The 17,298-nt window shown below is 64.6% G+C and overlaps 1 protein-coding gene across 1 annotated transcript; it reads left to right on the top strand.

The window, feature by feature from the left end:
• Nucleotides 1-501: 501 nt before the first annotated feature.
• On the top strand, nt 502-16,851 carry IQGAP3 (IQ motif containing GTPase activating protein 3). The gene is made up of 38 exons (XM_037370853.1): nt 502-579; nt 1,177-1,264; nt 1,629-1,785; nt 3,037-3,114; nt 3,906-3,982; nt 4,137-4,204; nt 4,457-4,570; nt 5,411-5,589; nt 5,861-5,948; nt 6,217-6,380; nt 6,556-6,643; nt 6,795-6,958; nt 7,087-7,247; nt 7,426-7,550; nt 7,731-7,894; nt 8,485-8,575; nt 8,656-8,823; nt 8,945-9,087; nt 9,169-9,339; nt 9,599-9,682; nt 10,036-10,107; nt 10,661-10,730; nt 11,106-11,314; nt 11,561-11,713; nt 11,795-11,958; nt 12,115-12,339; nt 12,419-12,559; nt 13,060-13,144; nt 13,416-13,648; nt 13,746-13,878; nt 14,176-14,278; nt 14,439-14,583; nt 14,778-14,865; nt 15,147-15,359; nt 15,438-15,607; nt 15,773-15,874; nt 16,363-16,471; nt 16,738-16,851. The coding sequence occupies exons 1-38, from the start codon at nt 555-557 to the stop codon at nt 16,849-16,851; spliced, it is 4,926 nt and encodes a 1,641-aa protein (XP_037226750.1). The 5' UTR covers nt 502-554.
• Nucleotides 16,852-17,298: the final 447 nt, after the last annotated feature.

The raw sequence follows: 17,298 nt of genomic DNA, 5'->3' as shown, positions 1-17,298 counted from the left end.
TTGCACCCCCGCTCTGTGCCCCCCCGCACCCATGGGCTCCCCCCCCCCCCCAGGGCTCCCCTCGCCCCACCGTGTTCCCACCCCCCCCCCCGATCAATACCCACCCCAGCACCCATGGGCTCCCCCCCCACCCCAGGGCTCCCCTCCCCCCACCGGGTTCCCGCCTCCCCCCCAATCAATACCCACCCCAGCACCCATGGGCTCCCCCCGCACCCCAACACGTGCCACCCCCGCCTCCACGACTCCCCCTGCGCCCCCGCGCGGCCCCGCCCCCCGCCCCCCGCCCCGCCCCGCCCCGGCCCCGCCCCCCGCCCCGCCCCCGCCCCCCGCCCCCCGCCCCAAGACCCGGCCCCGCCCCCCTGCGCGGCCTCAGCCCCGCGCGCGGTCCCGCCCCCGCCCCGCCCCCGCCCCCCGCCCCCTGACCCGGCCCCGCCCCCTGACCCGGCCCCGCCCCCCCGCGCGGCCCCGCCCCCCGCCCCACCCATCGGTCCCCTCGCGGCGCCGGGCGGGCGGCGCGAGATTCAAACGGCGGGTGGGGCCGCGCGACCGCGGCCATGGAAGGAGCGGGGCCGGCGCGCGGTGGGTGCCCGCGGGGGGGGGGCGTTGGGGGGCTTATTGCTACACGGGGGGCTGTGGGACGCGGGAAGGGGCTGTGAGACACGGGGGGGGGGTTGGACACGGGGGAGCTGTGGGACATGGGGGGGGTCGTGGGACACGGCGTCTTTTGGACACGGGGGGGCTGTGGGGCCGTGGTGGGGGGGGCTGTGGGACAAGGGGGGGGCTGTGGGGTGGTTGCAGGGGTGCCCGTGGGACAGGGGGGGAGGGGCTGTGGGGCATGGGGGGGGCTGTGGGACAAGGGGGGGGCTGTGGGGTGGTTGCAGGGGTGCCCGTGGGACACGGGGGGAGGGGCTGTGGGACATGGGGGGGCTGTGGGATGGTGGCGGCTGTGGGGCAGTGGCAGGGTACGGCGGGGGGGCTGTGGGGGGGCAGTGGGGCGCCGGCGGTGCTGGAGGATCCCGGACCCACAGCCACGTCCCTCCGGCCATGACCGTGACCTTGGTTGGAAACATGGGCCTGGGGCCATTTCATCGCCCCCCACCAGTGCTGGGGGGGCGCTGGGGACCCCCGTGTGGGTGCTGACGCCCCCTTCCCCCCCCCTCCCCCCCCCCCGCCAAGGCGAGCGCCTGACGGCCGAGCAGATGGACGAGCAGCGGCGGCAGAACGTTGCCTACCAGTACCTGTGTCACCTGGAGGAAGCCAAACGGTGGGGCTGGCCCTGGAGACCCCCACCCCCCAAAAAACCCAAAAATATCGGGGGGGGAACAAGGAGAGGAAGGGGGAGGGGTGGTAAGGCACAGGGGGTCTTGTGGGTGGGGGGGTGGGCGGGTTGTGGCAAAATCCTGCCGGTTCCTGGTGCTTCCTGGCCAGGTGGGTTTGGGTTTTTTGATTTTTTTTTTGGGGGGTGGGGGCACCCAGCTGTGCTGCTGCACCCCAACCAGCTGTCGGGAAGGGGGGAGTGGGGCTGGCCCGTGGGGGGGTTATGGGGATGGGGGAGGTGTTCATGTGGGTGCTGCTCCTGGTGGGGAGGGTTTGGGGGGGTCTCTGACCCCCTCCCCCCACCCTGGCAGCTGGCTGGAGGCCTGCTTGGGGGAGGAGCTGCCCCCCCCGGCGGAGCTGGAGGAGACCCTGCGCAACGGGGTGGTCCTGGCCAAGCTGGGCCACCACTTCGCCCCCACCGTCGTCCCCCTGGCCAAGCTCTACGACCGCCACCAGGCGCGCTACAAGGTGGGGGGGGCATCTCGGGAGGGGGGGGGGCTTGGGATGTCACCATTGACCCCAAAAGTTGTGCTACAAGATAGGGGGGGGGGGGGGGCGTTGGGGTATCACCATTGACCCCAAAAGTTGCACTACAAGGCTGGGGGGGGGAGGGGGAGCGATACCCCGGGGCGGGGGCTTGGGGTGTCACCATTGACCCCAAAAGTCGTGCTACAAGATGGGGGTGGGGGGGGGCATTAGGGTATCACCATTGACCCCAAAAGTCGTGCTACAAGATGGGGGGGGCACCCCGGGGGGGGGTGTTAGGGTATCACCATTGACCCCAAAAGTTGCACTACAAGGCTGGGGGGGGGAGGGGGAGAGATACCCCGGGGGGGGGGGCTTGGGGTGTCACCATTGACCCCAAAAGTCGTGCTACAAGGGAGGGGGGCACCCCGGGGGGGGGGGGGGCATTGGGGTGTCACCATTGACCCCAAAAGTAGTGCTATAAGGTGGGGGGGAGGGGGGTGGTGGCAGTGGGGGAGGGGTACCCCGCTGGGGGGGGGGGGTATCACCATTGACCCCAAAAGTAGTGCTATAAGGTGGGGGGGAGGGGTACCCCGGGGGGGGGGGGGGGGGTATCACCATTGACCCCAAAAGCAGCTGGAGCCTTTCCAGCGCCGCAGGGTTGAACCCCAACTGGTGGCGCAGCCCCCCCCCCCCCCCCCCCTCCATTGGGGCTTGGCGGGGGGGGGGGGGGGGGGAATTGGGAAAAGTCGCAGGATGGGATAAAAGTGGTTTAATTGGGGAGGGGGAATCTGGGAATCTGCTCCGTACTGGCTGGGGCTCTGGGCTCTTGGGGGGGGGGGGGGGTTGGGGGGGGCAGATACCCCTCCCCCCTCCTGGTTCCCACATGGAGCGCAGCATCCCTTGGGCACGAGGAGCCCCCTCCCGTTTTCCTGTGCGCCCCCCCTCCCCTCTGCCGCAGCGCCTGAGAAGCGGAGAGGTCCTTGGTTTAATGTAAATATTAATTAGCAGCAGGTCCTTGGTTTCGTGGAAATATTAATTAGCAGCAGCCGGGAGCGCGGCTCGTTATCGGTGTTTTTGTCCCGGTGCATCCAACGCCCGCTCCGGCATGGGAAGGAATTCCCTCCTGGCTGAAAGTGGGGCAGGGGGGAGGATACGGGGGTCCTGGCTGGGTCTGGGAGTGGGGGATCCCAGGGGTGGGGGTGAGGGGGGGGGGTCACCCTGACCCCGGCTCTCCCCCACCCCCCCCCGCAGGCAGCTGGGCTTCACTTTCGGCACACGGACAACATCAACTACTGGCGTGATGCCATGAGCCACCTGGGCTTCCCCTCGGTAATGTCACACACGCACACACACACACCCCCCCCCCTCGGTAATGTCACCCCCCCGCCAAGGGACACGCTGGCCTTTGCCATGGCGGTGGCACTGGGGCTGCTCGGCTCCCTGCAGGACCCTCGTCTCTGAGTGTCCTCCCCTCCCCGGGGACCCCTGTCCAGTCCTCCCCCTCCCCGGGGACCCCCATCCCATGGTTCCGTCCCCTCCCCAGGGACCCCCATCCCACCCTCCCTGCCCTGCCTGGGGACCCCAGGCTGTCCGGTCCCCCAGGGGGTCCCATCCCCAGGGGACGCTTGTCCGTCCTCCCATCCCCAGAGACCCCCATCCCATCTTTCCTTCCCTCCTCAGGGACCCCATCCATCCTCCCCATAAAACCTGTCCTCCCCTCCCCAGGGGCTCCCCATCCCATCCTCCTGTCCCCTCCCCGGGGACCCCTGTCCATCCTGCCTCCCCAGGGACCCCCATCCCGTGGTCCCGTCCCCTCCCCAGGGACCACTGTCCATCCTCCCATCCCCTCCCCGGGGACCCCCATCCCATCTTCCCATCCCGTCCTCCCATCCCCCTCCCCCGGGGACCCTCATCCATTGTCCTGTCCTCCTGTCCCCAGGGACCCCGTCCATCCTCTCCACAAAACCTGTCCTCCCCCTCCCCCCAGGGACCCTGGTCCATCCTCCCCCTCCCCCCAGGGACCCCAGTTTGTCTGTCCTCCCCCGAGGGACCCTGTCTATCGTCCCCACGGACCCTGCTGGTGCCATCCCCACCTGAGCCCTCTCTTGTCTTGTCGGCAGATCTTCCACCCGGAGACCACCGACATCTACGACAAGAAGAACATGCCCCGGGTGGTCTACTGCATCCATGCGCTCAGGTGGGCATCCCAGACCTGGCCCTGGGGCTAAAACTATTGTCATGAGCCACATCCGCACTCAGGACCCCTTGGGTGGCATCGCCGCGGGGCTGGGGACCACATCGGGAGGATGGAGCGAGCGATGGCATCGTCACGGCGCATCTCTGTCTTGCAGCTTGTACCTCTTCAAACTGGGGCTGGCTCCACAGATCCAGGACTTGTACGGGAAAGTGGATTTCACGGGTACGGTGCCCTGGGGGAGGGGGCTGCAGCATTCCTGGTGCCCTGGGGAGGGGGGCTGCAGCATTCCTGGATCGCTGAGGTGGGAGGGATGCGGTGAGGGGGGGACCCTGGGCAGGATTTTCCAAGGCTGCCTTGGTGATGCGTGCGTGGGTCTTTGCACCCCTCTGGTCTGCGCGGGGGGTGTGGGGCTTCGCTGCTGGTGCTGAGCGGTGCTGAGCGGTGCTGAGCGGTGCTGCCTGCCTTCTGGTCCAGAGGAGGAGATCAGCAGCACGCAGCGGGAGCTGGAGAAGTACGGGCTGCAGCTGCCCGCCTTCAGCCGGATCGGGGGCATCCTGGCCAAGGAGCTCTCGGGGGACGAAGCCGCAGGTGATGGGGGGCACTTGGGGGGGGTGGGGGGGTGGGGTGGGGGGGGAGCGGTGCTGAGCATCAGCCCGTGATGGGGTCGCAGCTTGGCCCCTGGGTGTCAAAACTGGAGGGTGCTTGATGGGAGGGGGCCGCTCACCCCAAGGGTTGCTTGCTTTGGGGGGTCATTCACCCCAAGGGTTGCCCACTGTGGGGGGTCATTCGCCCTGAGGGTCACTCGCTGGGGGGGGGCTGCTCACTCCAGGGGGGCTGCTTGCCCCAGGGGTCGCTTGCTCTGGGGGGGTCATTTGCCCCAAGGGTCGCCCGCTGTGGGGGGCTGCTTGGGCTGGTGCAGCCCCTTCCCAGCAGCAGCAGCCAGGGTTTTGCGTCAGCTGCGCTTGCAGTAGGGGCACGGAGATTTTCCTGGAATTTTCCTGGGTGCTGGAGACGGCAGCCAGCCCTTTGGGAAGGGGGGGGGGGGGGGGGGGGTCCCTGCCACCGTGCAGGGGGCGCAGCTCATCCTGCTGCACGCAGGGAGGAGAGCGGACGGTTGGTTGCAGCCCTCCGTGACCTGCCTCCCCCTGCCTCCCCCTGCCTCCCTCTGCCTCCCCCTGCCTCCCCCTGCCTCCCCCTGCCTCCCCCTGCCTCCCCCTGCCTCCCCCTGCCTCCCCCTGCCTCCCCCTGCCTCCCCCTGCCTCCCTCTGCCTCCCTCTGCCTCCCTCTGCCTCCCCTGCCTCCCCTGCCTCCCCTGCCTCCCCTGCCTCCCCTGCCTCCCCTGCCTCCCCTGCCTCCCCTGCCTCCCCTGCCTCCCCTGCCTCCCCTGCCTCCCCTGCCTCCCCTGCCTCCTTCCCACTTCGCCTCCAGTCCACGCCGCCGTGCTGGCCATCAACGAAGCGGTGGAGCGGGGGGTGGTGGCGGAGACGATGGCCGCCCTCTGCAACCCCAGCGCGATGCTTCTGGACCTGCGCCAGGTGCTGGCGGGCGCCTACCAGGAGATGCTCCACCAGGCAAAGCTGGAGAAGGGCAGCAATGCCAGGAACAGGGTGAGGGGGGTGCAGAGGGGGTGTCCTGGCAGGGCTGGGAGAGGAGCAGCCCTTTTGGTGATGGGTGGGTGGGTGTTTCCAGCTGGAGGGGGGGATCCCTCCAGAGCCTGGGAGAGTCCTTGAGATGATCAGAAGATGGGGTGTGGGAAAAAGTGGTGGGGAAATGATTCCTCTTGGGGGGCTGGTTGACCTTGGGGTGGGGGAAGGAGCCCAAGCATCTGCAGGGGACCCCCGGGGTGTGGAAAGCTCAGGGTGATGGGTCCCTCTCCAGTACCTCCAGGTAATCCCCGAGGGAGAGGACATCTACGACTGGTGTCTGACCCAGGCTGAAATCCAAGGGAACATCAACAAAGTGAACGGTGAGCAGAGATGGGGCAGGGGTCTCCAGACCTTATCGGTGGGACCCCAGGCCGCAGGGGGGAGCCTACCTGGGGTGGTGGGTGCAGCAGAAAGGAGCTGCCTGCTCGGACCAGCTCCGGATCAGCGGGGAGCGGGGCTGGCATTTCCAAGGAGGAAATTAAAATTTATTGGCGTGTGGGCTTCAGCTTGCAGCTCCCTTTGCTCCCTGGGGCTGTGGGATGATTTCCCCGCTTGTCTTATCCGGGCGTAAAGTGACTTCTCCCCTAGTGCACGGAGCCCTGGAGGAGGTGGATGATGCCCTGGAGAGACGGGATGCGCCGGCACTGTACCGTGCGCTGCAGGACCCCAGCCTGGCCCTGCGCTGCCTCCGACGGGATAACCTTGACCGCTACCTGGAGCAGCTCAGCATGGACCGGGAGCAGAAGGCGCTGGTAGGAACCTGCTGGTACCTCTGCTGGGGTGGCACCCCAGGAGCAAAGGAGGGTCCCGTCCCCCCCTTCCCTGGGTTGCTCTGTGGACCAGCAGCATTCTGCAAAGGGGCTGAGGTCCGTCGGTGCAAGCAGGGTGTGGGGTGAGAGCAGGAGCTGCTCTCTCTGCCCGCTGCAGGAGCTGGGCTACACGGAGCTGCTGGAGCAGGAGGAGGTGGAGGCAGGGGTCCTCGTGGCCAACGAGAGGGGCGAGGAGGAGCGAGCCAGTGAGTGCTGCGGTGGACGCGGTGCTTGCGGCAGGTTCTGCCGCCTGGTGCATCCCTCTAGCTGGTGGCCCTGGTGGCAACCTGAGTGCCCCAGCAGGGGGGAGACGGGGCACGGCCACCTCCTTGCAGCCCACCGTGGTCTCCCGTTCAGTGCTGCGGGCTGTCAGGCAGATCAACGCAGCCGTTCGCCGAGGGATGCCGGCGGAGACGTTGGAAGCGCTGATGGACCCTGCGGCGCAGTTGCCCGATGTCTACGGGCTGGCTGCCCCCCTGTACCAGCAGCAGCTGGCCCTGCTGCAACGCCAGCACCCACGGGTGAGAGCTCCCCAGGGACGGGCTGTGGGTCCCACCGGCCGTGGGGGGTGCTCCCCCTGCCCCTGGGGGGCTGCTGGGGCTGGAGGATGCGGTCAGGGGGGGTCAGTGCCTCTGCTGGCTCCACGCAGGGTGAGCTGGCCCACGAGGAGCTGTTTGTGGCTGTGGAGATGCTTTCGGCCGTAGCGCTGGTTAACCAGGCTCTGGATGCCAGGGACGCCGAGGGGCTCCGGAGCAGCCTGGTCAGCTCTGCCCTGGGGCTCTCGGGGGTCGAGGATGCAAATGCACAGCGGTAAGGAGAGGGGCACCGTGGGTGGCGTTGGTGATGTGGAGCAATCCCGTGGGGGGGTGTGTGTGGCCCTGGGCTTGTTTCACCACTTTTTCCCCTTGGAAAAGCAAGGCAGCCAGCTCTGGCAGACGCTGTCCCTGCTTAAAATGCTCCGAGCCGTTGCCCCATGTCCCTCCTGCAGGTATTTTGAGGATTTGGTGCAGCTGAAAAGCCAATGTGGGGAAGCGGGAGCCCAGTTCCTGAGCTGGAATGACATTCAGGACAGTGTCAATGACACCAACTCATCAGTGCGAGATGAAAACGACCGTGAGTCCTGGTCGAGTGGGGGAGGAGGGCGGGATTCTGCGAATCTGGGAGAGGGAGGTCGTGCCAGGAGCTCAACCCTAATGAGACACCCGAGAATCTCGCGCTACCCTGAGCTGCGGCTCCGGTGAGTGCCCGGAGCACGGAGGGAGCTGAGCTGCGTGTCCCCTCGCCCCCACTCAGGGGTCCTCGCCGTCCGGCTGGTCAACGAGGCTCTGCTGCAGGCGGACCCCGAGAAGACGCTGGCGGCGCTGCTGCTGCTGGCGGCCGCCCTGCCCGGCATCGCCCCCCACGCCGCTCTGCGCTACCACCACGTGCTGGCCCAGGCACGAAGGCTGAAAGCCCAGGTGGGGTGGCATCCCCCCTCCCTGTAGCAGCGTGGCATCCCCCCCCTCCCCAGTAGCATGGCATCCCATCACCGCCAGTACAGCATCCCCTCGAGCCACGCAGCATCCCCACCACCACCACCCCTGGCAGCGTGGCATCCCCCGCTGCCCCCCAGCAGTGCAGCATCCCTTTGAGCCACACCAGCATCCCCCCACCTCCCCCACCCCAAGAAGGGTGGCATCCCCTCAAGCCACACAGCTTCCCCCCCCTCCCCAACAGTGTGGCATCCCCTCGAGCCACACAGCATCCCCCCCCTCCCCAACAGTGTGGCATCCCCTCGAGCCACACAGCATCCCCCCCTCCCCAACAGTGTGGCATTCCCTCCCCCCGCAATAGTGTGGCATCCCCTCGAGCCACACAGCATCCCCCCCCCCCCCCAGGGTGCCATCCCCTCGAGCCACCCCCACCCCGGCAGTGCGGTGCTTTGCAGAGCTCAGGGTGCTCGAGGGGAGTTGTAGCACACAAGACCAGCGCCGCTGAAACTCTTGGGGGGCAGGGGGGGTCATGCAGCTCACTGGACCCCCTATTCCGTCCCCCACCATCTCTGCAGGCCACGGAGGACGAGGGAGCCATGCTGTGGTGGGAAGAGATCCGGGAAGGCGTCAGCAGGGCTAACCAGGACACGGTGGCAGCCAGGAGGAGTGAGTGCTCCCCCCGGCACTGGCGCTGGGTGGGGGGGAGGCGTGAAGGGTCTCAACGAGCCCCCCCCTTGCCCCCGCAGTGGCGCTGGGCACCGCCGCCATCAACCAGGCCATCAAGGAGGGGAAGGCGGCGCAGACCCTGCGGGTGCTGCGCAACCCCGACGTGGCTCTGTGCGGTGTGGCGAGCGCCTGTGCTGCCGCCTACCAGGAGCAGCTGGCGGCTCTGATGGCCACCAAGAGCCACGCAGGTGAAACTGGGGGCTGCACGAAATCCCCACCCCCACCCCAGACCCCCAGAAACCTGGGGTACCCAAGCCATCCAGCGGAGCAGCATCCCCCTGCCCCAGCAGCACCCGTCTATCTCTGCAGGCAGCGGGAAGCGGTGCTGGGTCCGGCACAGGCTGCAGGATGGTGCTGAGTACTACCTGAGCCTGCAGACCTTCGAGGGCAGCTGGCAGCGCCCGCAGGATGGTGACCTCAACACCACGCACCTGAGCCGGCAGGAGATCCAGGTACGGGCAGGATGGTGCTGGGGGGGGTGGGGGATGCTGGTGGCGTCGCTGGTGCTGAGCCGGTGCGTGGTGTCCCCCCAGTCGGTCATCACCCGCGTGACCGCGATGCACGACCGGGAGCGCCTGTGGGGGTCCCACGTCCCCTTCGTGGTGAGGCTCCAGGCTCGGCTGCGGGGTTTTCTCGTTCGCCGGGAGGTCGCGGCACGGCGGCGCATCCTGCGGGACCACCAGCCGGCTGCCCTCAGGATCCAGGTGACATAGGCAGAATCTGTCCCACCTCCGCGTGGGGGGGGGGGATGCAAACCATGGTGGGGGTGGGGCTGGACTCCCCCAGGGTATTACAGATGATGGCACAGGGCTTGTTTTTTCTGGTAGCGGCTGCTCTGGGCGCTGCTCCCCTGCTTTGCCGTCCTGTGTCGGATGCTTCCCTCGTGCAGGCTGCCAAACCCGACCAGGCGCGGCAGGGACCCTGCGCAGGTCTCGGTAGCCCCATGTCTCTTCTTACGCCCAGGCTTGGTGGAGAGGGTCCAGGCAGCGCAGGGCGTACCTGGAGAGGCTGCGCTACCTGCGAGCCAACGTGGATGCTGTGATCAAGGTTTGGAAGATTTCCCCGTTGCCCTTTTTTTATTTTTTTTTTTGGATGCTTCCCTGTCGCCTTTTTTTTTTTTTTTTTTTTTTTTTTGGGTTCCCCTTCACTCCCACGTCGGGCATCACCACCTGGTTACTGGGCAGTAAGTGCAGAGTTTACCCCCTGCCTGGTACAGCAGGGGATGGAGGATACAGAACCTGGACCAGGGCATGGCTGGGCATTATGTGAGGGGATGGGGGGGGGATATCTTGGGCTGGGGGAAAAATCTAGCAAAAATCCCCCGGTTTTTCTCCTTTTCCCCCGTTTGCTTTGGCTGGGTGAGCCCTTTCAGTATCCAACCGCTTGACCATCCCTGCCAGATCCAGGCAGCCGTGAGGATGTGGCGGGCTCGGAGAAGGTACCGGCAGAGATTGTGCTACTTCAGGCAGAATGTGAGTGATGGGATGGGGAGGAAAACTCCTCCCGGGACTGTGTCACCACGCGTGGGAACGGAGGGGGACAATCCTGGGCGGGGCGGGTGGATCTCTGCCCCGAGCGCTGGCGGTGCAACTGGAGGGAGGAACCGGAGCATCCTTGCAGTGGGATGGGTGGGTGGGAAAGGATGCCTGGTGGGTCTTGAAGCCAAATTATCAGGATCTGTAAAGCTTGAGGAGAGAAAAAATCCCTCCGGTTCCATCAAAAACCAATGAGGACTTCAAGGTGCCCACGAGAGGGGACGGAAATTTTCTGGGAAAGGGTGCGTGGGAAGTGAAGCTGCGCCTCTGGAAGGGCGGTGGCACGTGAAATACGGCGAGTGGAGGAGGAACAACCGCCGAGGAGAGTGAAATCCTGAAATTCCCGGGCTGTGGAGACCGTCATCCCAGGCCGTGGGCAGATTCCCAGCAGCGGGAGCAGGCAGCCGGGTGTCCACCCAACTCTTCCCTCCCCCTGTGTTTCGGGGATGCTGCGGGGAACCACCTCTCACCCCCTTGTTTGCCTTGGCAGATTAAAGCTGTAATTAAAATCCAGGCTTTTGTACGAGCTAACAAGGCCCGTGGGGATTACAGGATGCTGGGTAAGTGCCTGCTCGTCTCTGCTCTGAAGTGGCTGTAATTAATTAATTAGGAAGGGGACTCTGCCTCCTTCCTTGCCAGCCTTGCACAGTGGCGAGGCGGTGGCAGGCTGGCCACCAGTGTCCCTGTGGCCAGTGGCTTGGTGGTCCCTTAGCATCAGCTAGAGCATCCCCAGGGCTGCTCTTGGTGCCCTTCCTAGGGAGGTACCACACAGCGTGGCACGGCCTTGTCCTGCATCCCGGCATCACAAGATGCTTTTTTTGGGGAGGAGGATGCGGGGTGTCTCGATGAGATGCTGGGGCTCCGAGGGTCTACGGTGGGGGTGGCTGCTCAACCTTCCCTGCAAGCGTTCATGGTGGGACCGTGCCTTGCCGCAGTCCATGCCAGGAACCCGCCGCTGAGCATCGTCCGGCGCTTCATCCACCTGCTGGAGCAGAGCCAGCATGACTTCTGGGAGGAGTCGGAGGTGCTGCGGCTGCAGGAGGAGGTGGTGAAGAGGATCCGCGCCAGCCGGCAGCTGGAGAGTGACCTGGACCTCATGGACATCAAGATTGGGCTGCTGGTCAAGAACAGGATCACGCTGCAGGTGGGGAGAGGACCTTGGCCACCTCGCGTGATGGTGCCTAAGCCCGTTCAGCCGGCACGGAGCTGCTGCTCCCCTCCTTGGCATCACACCACACCGTGAATTTCTCTCTGCTTGGCTTTTTGAAATGGTTGGAGGGGTTGTGGGGGGCGTTGGGATGCCTCTGGCTCTTTCCCCAGAAGCTGGGCTGGATGCCGGAGCTTGCCGGCAGCCACCAGCCCTTCTCTCCCCTCACCCATGTGGCTCCAGGAGGTGGTGTCCCACTGCAAGAAGCTGACCAAGAAGAACAAGGAGCAGCTCTCGGAGATGATGTCCCTAGACAAGCAGAAAGGGCTCAAGTCTCTCAGCAAGGAGAAGCGGCAGAAGCTGGAAGCCTACCAGCATCTCTTCTACCTGCTGCAGGTGGGGCTGGTGGGGGTCTGCTGTGCCCACCACCCCTCGTGACGCTTGGACTTAGCTTGGTGTTCCTCCTCGTTCCTGCAGACGCAGCCTGTCTACTTGGCCAGGCTGATCTTCCAGATGCCCCAGAACAAGTCCACCAAGTTCATGGAATCGGTGATCTTTACGCTTTACAACTACGCGTCCAACCCACGGGAGGCTTATCTGCTGCTCCAGCTCTTCAAAGCAGCGCTGCAGGAGGAGATCAGGTGGGTGGCCGTGGGTGCCTGATGTGGGGGGAGGTCCAGGAAAAGGCTGAACACCAGCTTGGATGCAGTTCTCTCCTGGCTGCTGCGTTGGAGAACAAATGGGTCCATCCCCTTCATCTCCCCTCCCCCCCCTCCCCCATCCTGGTCTTTCCCCAGGTCCAAGGTGGACCACGTCCACGACATCCTGATGGGGAACGCCACAGTGATTCGGCTAGTGGTCAGCTTCTACCGCAACGCACGCGGGCAGAACGCCCTGCGGCAAATCCTGGGTGGCCCGGTGCAGGAGGTCCTGCAGGACAAGACCCTCAGCATCCGCACCAACCCTGTGGACATCTACAAGGCGTGGATCAACCAGACCGAGTCGCAGAGCGGGCAGAAAAGGTCAGGCCCTGGGCAAGGAGGCTTAGGCCAAGGGTGCCGGGAGTTGGGATGGTGATGGGACCTTGTCTTCCATTTACAGCGAGCTCCCGTACGAGGTCAGCCCTGAGCAGGCTCTCAGCCATCCCGAGGTCCAAAGGCGGTTGGATATTTCCATCCGCAACCTCCTCGTGATGACGGACAAGTTCGTCTCTGCCATCACCTCTTCCGTGGACAAGATCCCGTACGTATCTCGATGGTCTGTAGGCCACGTCCCTGCGGCGCTCTTGGCTTGTAGGTAGCTTCGGCGAGGTCTTGGAGAGGGAGGTTGGGTTCTGGGGGGGCTTCTGGCCCCTTGGCTCCTGCAGGCCTGAGTTACTGCCCTGGCAACAAGGGGAAATCCTGCTCCTTCTGCTCCTCCACCAGCCCCGGTGGGCTGGTGGTTCTTGCCACTCTGTTTGGGAGCGCTTTACTACAGGTGTTGAGGTGTTTGCAAGGAAGAAGCTGAGCTTTGTGATAACCTCGGAGGATAAAGGCTTTCTCCGGGGGTGGGGGGGGTCTGGGCTGGTGGGAGGGGAGGGAGCTGGGGGGATGCTGCAGCTGCTGACCCCTCCTGCAGACTCCTCCATCGCCCCAGGGCTGGGGGCTGGCCGCTGTGTGGGTGAGGGGTGGTGGGGACGGGGCAGGGTGGCAGACCTGGTGCTGCCTCACGTGCTGACAGACCTTGCCCTGCCCTCTCCTCAGCTATGGGATGCGCTACGTGGCCAAGATCCTGAGGACATCCTTGGCTGAGAAATTCCCCAAGGCTTCAGCAGAGGAGATCGACAAGGTACCCTGGGGCTTGGGGGGGGTCCAACGGTGTGTGCCTGTGAAGTGCTAGTACTCCTTTATGGAAGGCCATGTCCTCTTGACTTCAAAACACCTTCAAGGCGATATTTTCCTTGAGCCACTGAGGAAATGCCAACAACGGGCTCTTCTCTGCGCTGTTGTCCCCTCTGGGTGGATTCCACCGGGACCAAAGAGCCTTCCCTGCCGAGCTGCCGCATCCCTGGCCACCAGCCCCCGTACTCCCCCCAAACACAGCCTGTCTTGCACCCTAGATCGTGGGCAACCTGCTCTACTACCGCTTCATGAACCCAGCCGTGGTGGCCCCCGACGGCTTTGACATCGTGGACATCTCGGCTGGGGTGACCCTGCATCCCGACCACCGCCGCAACCTGGGCTCCATCGCCAAAGTGCTGCAGCACGCGGCCGCCCGCAAGGCCTTCGAGGGGGACAACTCGCATCTCTGTGGGGTCAACCAGTACCTGGAGGACACCCATCACAAGTTCAGGTGGGCACCAGGGTGGTCTCGGGGCTGGGGGAGGGGGGAAGGCGGCTGTGAGCCGGCGGTGGGGGTTTGGGGTGACCAAAGAGGTGGCTCTCTGCAGGAGGTTCATCTCTGCTGCCTGCTGCGTCCCTGGGCCGGAGGAGAGGTTTAACGTGGACGAGTACTCGGAGATGGTGGCAGTGGCCAAACCGGTCATCTACATCACGGTGGGGGAGCTCATCAACACGCACAAGGTAAAGGGTGTAGGACCTGACCGCAAGCAAGCGGGCTCCATGTCTTCTCCCACCTCCTGGGCTTTCTGCTGCGTTTGATCACACTCCTCTATCCCACAACCACCACGGCTCCCCCTGGCCTCTTTCCCCCCCCCCCCCACATTTTAAGCAAGAGAATGATCCAGATTCCACAGGTTCTCTGCTGCTTGTCCTCCCCTGCCCCTCCCTAACTCCTCAGTCCTCTCTGGGGGGCAGAGGGCATCTCACCGTTCCCAACTGGCCCCTTCAGTGCTCACCCTCCTCCCCTGCACCACCCAGCTCCTGCTCGAGCACCAGGACTCCATCGCGCCGCGCCACGGCGACCCCCTGCACGAGCTTCTGGAAGACCTCGACGAGCTTCCTACGGTCCAGTCCCTCGTCGGTAGGTAGAGCTTTGGGACCCACCACCGCTTCGGCAGGAGGAGGATGGAGATGGGGGGGATGCTTCCCTTGGGTGAAGCTCTAGCCGGATTGCTTTGGGCACGGGGAAGCCACCTGCCCTGAACCCACCGTGGCTACCTGGGCTCTCTCTGCCCTCCCAGGGGAGACTGTCGCCAGCCCGGCGGACGGCGATGCGGAGCAGATGCTCTCCCAGCTCAGCAAAATGGAGATCTCCCTCACCCTCACGGGCAAGCTGGTGCCGGCGGCCAGCAGCGAGGAGAGCGACACCAGGAGCTTGGTGCTGAGGTGGGGCCGGGCTGTGGGGGAGTTGCGGGGGTCGGGATGCTCAAAGCGGGCAAAAAACCTTTGGGAGGCAGCTAAATTCATCAGTTGGACTTAACGATCTCGAAGGGCTTTTCCAACCTAAATGAGTTGAGGATTGAAATGAGGAGGAGGGTGGGGGTCCGGAGTGGCCGCCTGATGTCTCCCCTTGCCTCTAGCACCAAGCAGATGCTGGTGGATGTGATCCAGTCGCAGCCAGGAGATTCCCTCCCGGAGATCCTGTGGACGCTGGCCTCGGAGCACGAGGTGGGGATGCGTGAGGCTGCTTCTAGGGATGAGCTAAAAAGTTTCTCGGGGTGGGGAATGGCAAACAAGCCCTCAGCAGAACGCTGCCCTGCTGCTCTCGAAGCCTTGGTTGCTGCTTTTCTGCTCCCGCAGTGGCCGGGCTCTGTTTCTCGGAGAAGGCAGCACGTCTTTTGGGGCCAGGAGACACGTATCTGAGAGTGGGTGTGAGGAAGGGTTGGTGGCTCCATCTCCTCCCGTCCCGTTCCAGCCGTGTGCCTGGCTCACCCCCTTCTCATCCCTAGGAAGCCACCCACGAGCAGCTCCTGCGGAGGCGAGCGCTGCGGGATGCCCAGACCCCTGCCAAGCTGCAGCGCAACCGTTCGCTGGCTGCCAACAACCAGCTGTCCATGGAGGAGAAGAAGCGCAAGATCATCCGCAACCTGCGGCGCTTGGAGAGCCTGGGGCTGGTGGACTCTGCCCATCAGTACCAGGAGCTCATCAACGAGCTGGCCAAGGTGAGCTGGGGGAGTCACCTCAACCCCCCTCCAGATCCTGCTGAGAAGGAGTCGGATGAGCTTTCTCGTTTCCCCCAGGACATCTGCAACCAGAGGCGGTACCGGCAGCACCGCAGAGGGGAACTCCTGAAGCTGAGGCAGACCCTGCAGGGCCTCAACGCCAAGACCTTGTTTTACGAGGAGCAAATCGATTATTACAACCAGTACATCAAAACCTGCCTTGACAACCTGGCAGCCAGCACCACCAAGTAGGTACCCTTACAAAAAAAGCAAGAATTTAAAAAGGGAAAAAAAACCAAATTTTTTTTTTTTGGGGTGCTGTCTGGATGTTGGGGGTCCTGGAGATGCTGGGGGTCCGAGGGGTGGCGCATGGCTGGGGACCAGCTCTGAGTATGTGGTCCCTTCTCTTCAAGGATGAGCGGGAAGAGCAAGAAACCGCAGTCGCTGCGCTACACGGCGGCCCGGCTGTTGGAGAAGGGGGTGCTGCTGGAGATCGAGGACCTGCCGCTCAGCCAGTACGTGGTCCCCAGGCCGTGGGACGAGCTGTTGTGGTGCAAAGCTTGGGCAGGTAGAGGAACGTAGCGTGGGTGGAGGGTGCACGCGGGCTCAGCATCATGCCCCCTTGCCCCCCACCCAAGGATGGGGTGAGTGGGTTTGGGTATCACCAGGAGAAGATGGCAGAGGTGGGATTGGGAAAGGGGGGGTGGTCTTTGGGCTGGGGGGCTGCCCTCGTGTGCTGAGGGGGTTGTGCTGGGTGACCTGGTCCTTGGTTGCGTGGACAAAGGCTTGGCATCTTCCCCCCCTTGCCCCCCCACCCAAGAATGGGGTGAGTGGGTTTGGGTATCACCAGGAGAAGATGGGAGGGGTGGGATTGGGAGGGGGGTCTTTGGGCTGGGGGGCTGCCCTCGTGTGCCGAGGGGGTTGCACTGGCTGGGTGACCTGGTCCTTGGTTGCGTTAAAGCCACGAAGCCCCCCTTGGTAGCCACTGGCTCTGTCCCGTCAGGTTCAGGAACGTGATTTTCGACATCACCCCCTGCGAGGAACCGGGCAGGTTCCAGGTGAAAGCCAAATTCATGGGGATCGACATGGAGCGGTTCCAGCTGCACTATCAGGTGGGGGGAGCCCATCCTGGGGCACCTGGGGGGTGGTGGTGGTGGTGACCCCAAATCTGGCTCGTTTGGGGGTCACACACACTCGGAGCCCTGCCCTGAGCTGGGGGCAGCCTCGCCGTGCATTTCCCTGCTGCACGTCCCGATGGAAACCCAGCTCCGTGCCGGCTCCCCTCACCCCTGGGGGATGCCGAGGGTGGGCCAGCCCCCTCCCCTGGCTGGCCATGGGGGGCTGGTGGTGGTGATGTCCCCCCCCACCTCTCCCCCAGGACCTGCTGCAGCTGCAATACGAGGGCGTAGCAGTCATGAAGATGTTCGATAAGGCCAAGATCAATGTCAACCTGCTCATTTTCCTCCTCAACAAGAAGTTCTTTAAGAAGTAACAAGGGGGGGAGGGCTGGGGGAGGGGGGGGGATGCAAACCAAACCTGCCAAAGAGAACCCTGGGGGTCGGTGGTCCGGGATCCCCATGGCGGGGGAATTTCTGCCCGGACATGGGGGCGAGTGGAGGGCTCAGAGTTCAGCCCCAGCCCTGGCTGACCCCAGACTGGTGTTAACTGGAGGTCAACTGGGAGCTCCTGTAGCTTTTGCCGGGGTAAGCTGGTACCCGGCGCTCCCCGCAGAGAGGATGCGGCTGCTGCGGCTTTTGCAGCGCGCGTAGCTTTTAAAATTTTGGGGGTTTGGGTTTTTTTGGCTGTTGCTGTGTTGCTAACAGCTGGCTGCTCAAGGACACTATGGATTCTGGGCACTGCACATTTTTAGCGATGAAATAAAGGGATTTTAATTTTTTTTTTTTGCCTTCCTCCCACTAGAGATTGGGGGAATGTCAGA

This window comes from Falco rusticolus, chromosome 19 (assembly GCF_015220075.1).
Source record: "Falco rusticolus isolate bFalRus1 chromosome 19, bFalRus1.pri, whole genome shotgun sequence".
Classification (NCBI taxonomy): domain Eukaryota; kingdom Metazoa; phylum Chordata; class Aves; order Falconiformes; family Falconidae; genus Falco; species Falco rusticolus.
This window is presented reverse-complemented; position numbering and strand designations above follow the sequence as displayed.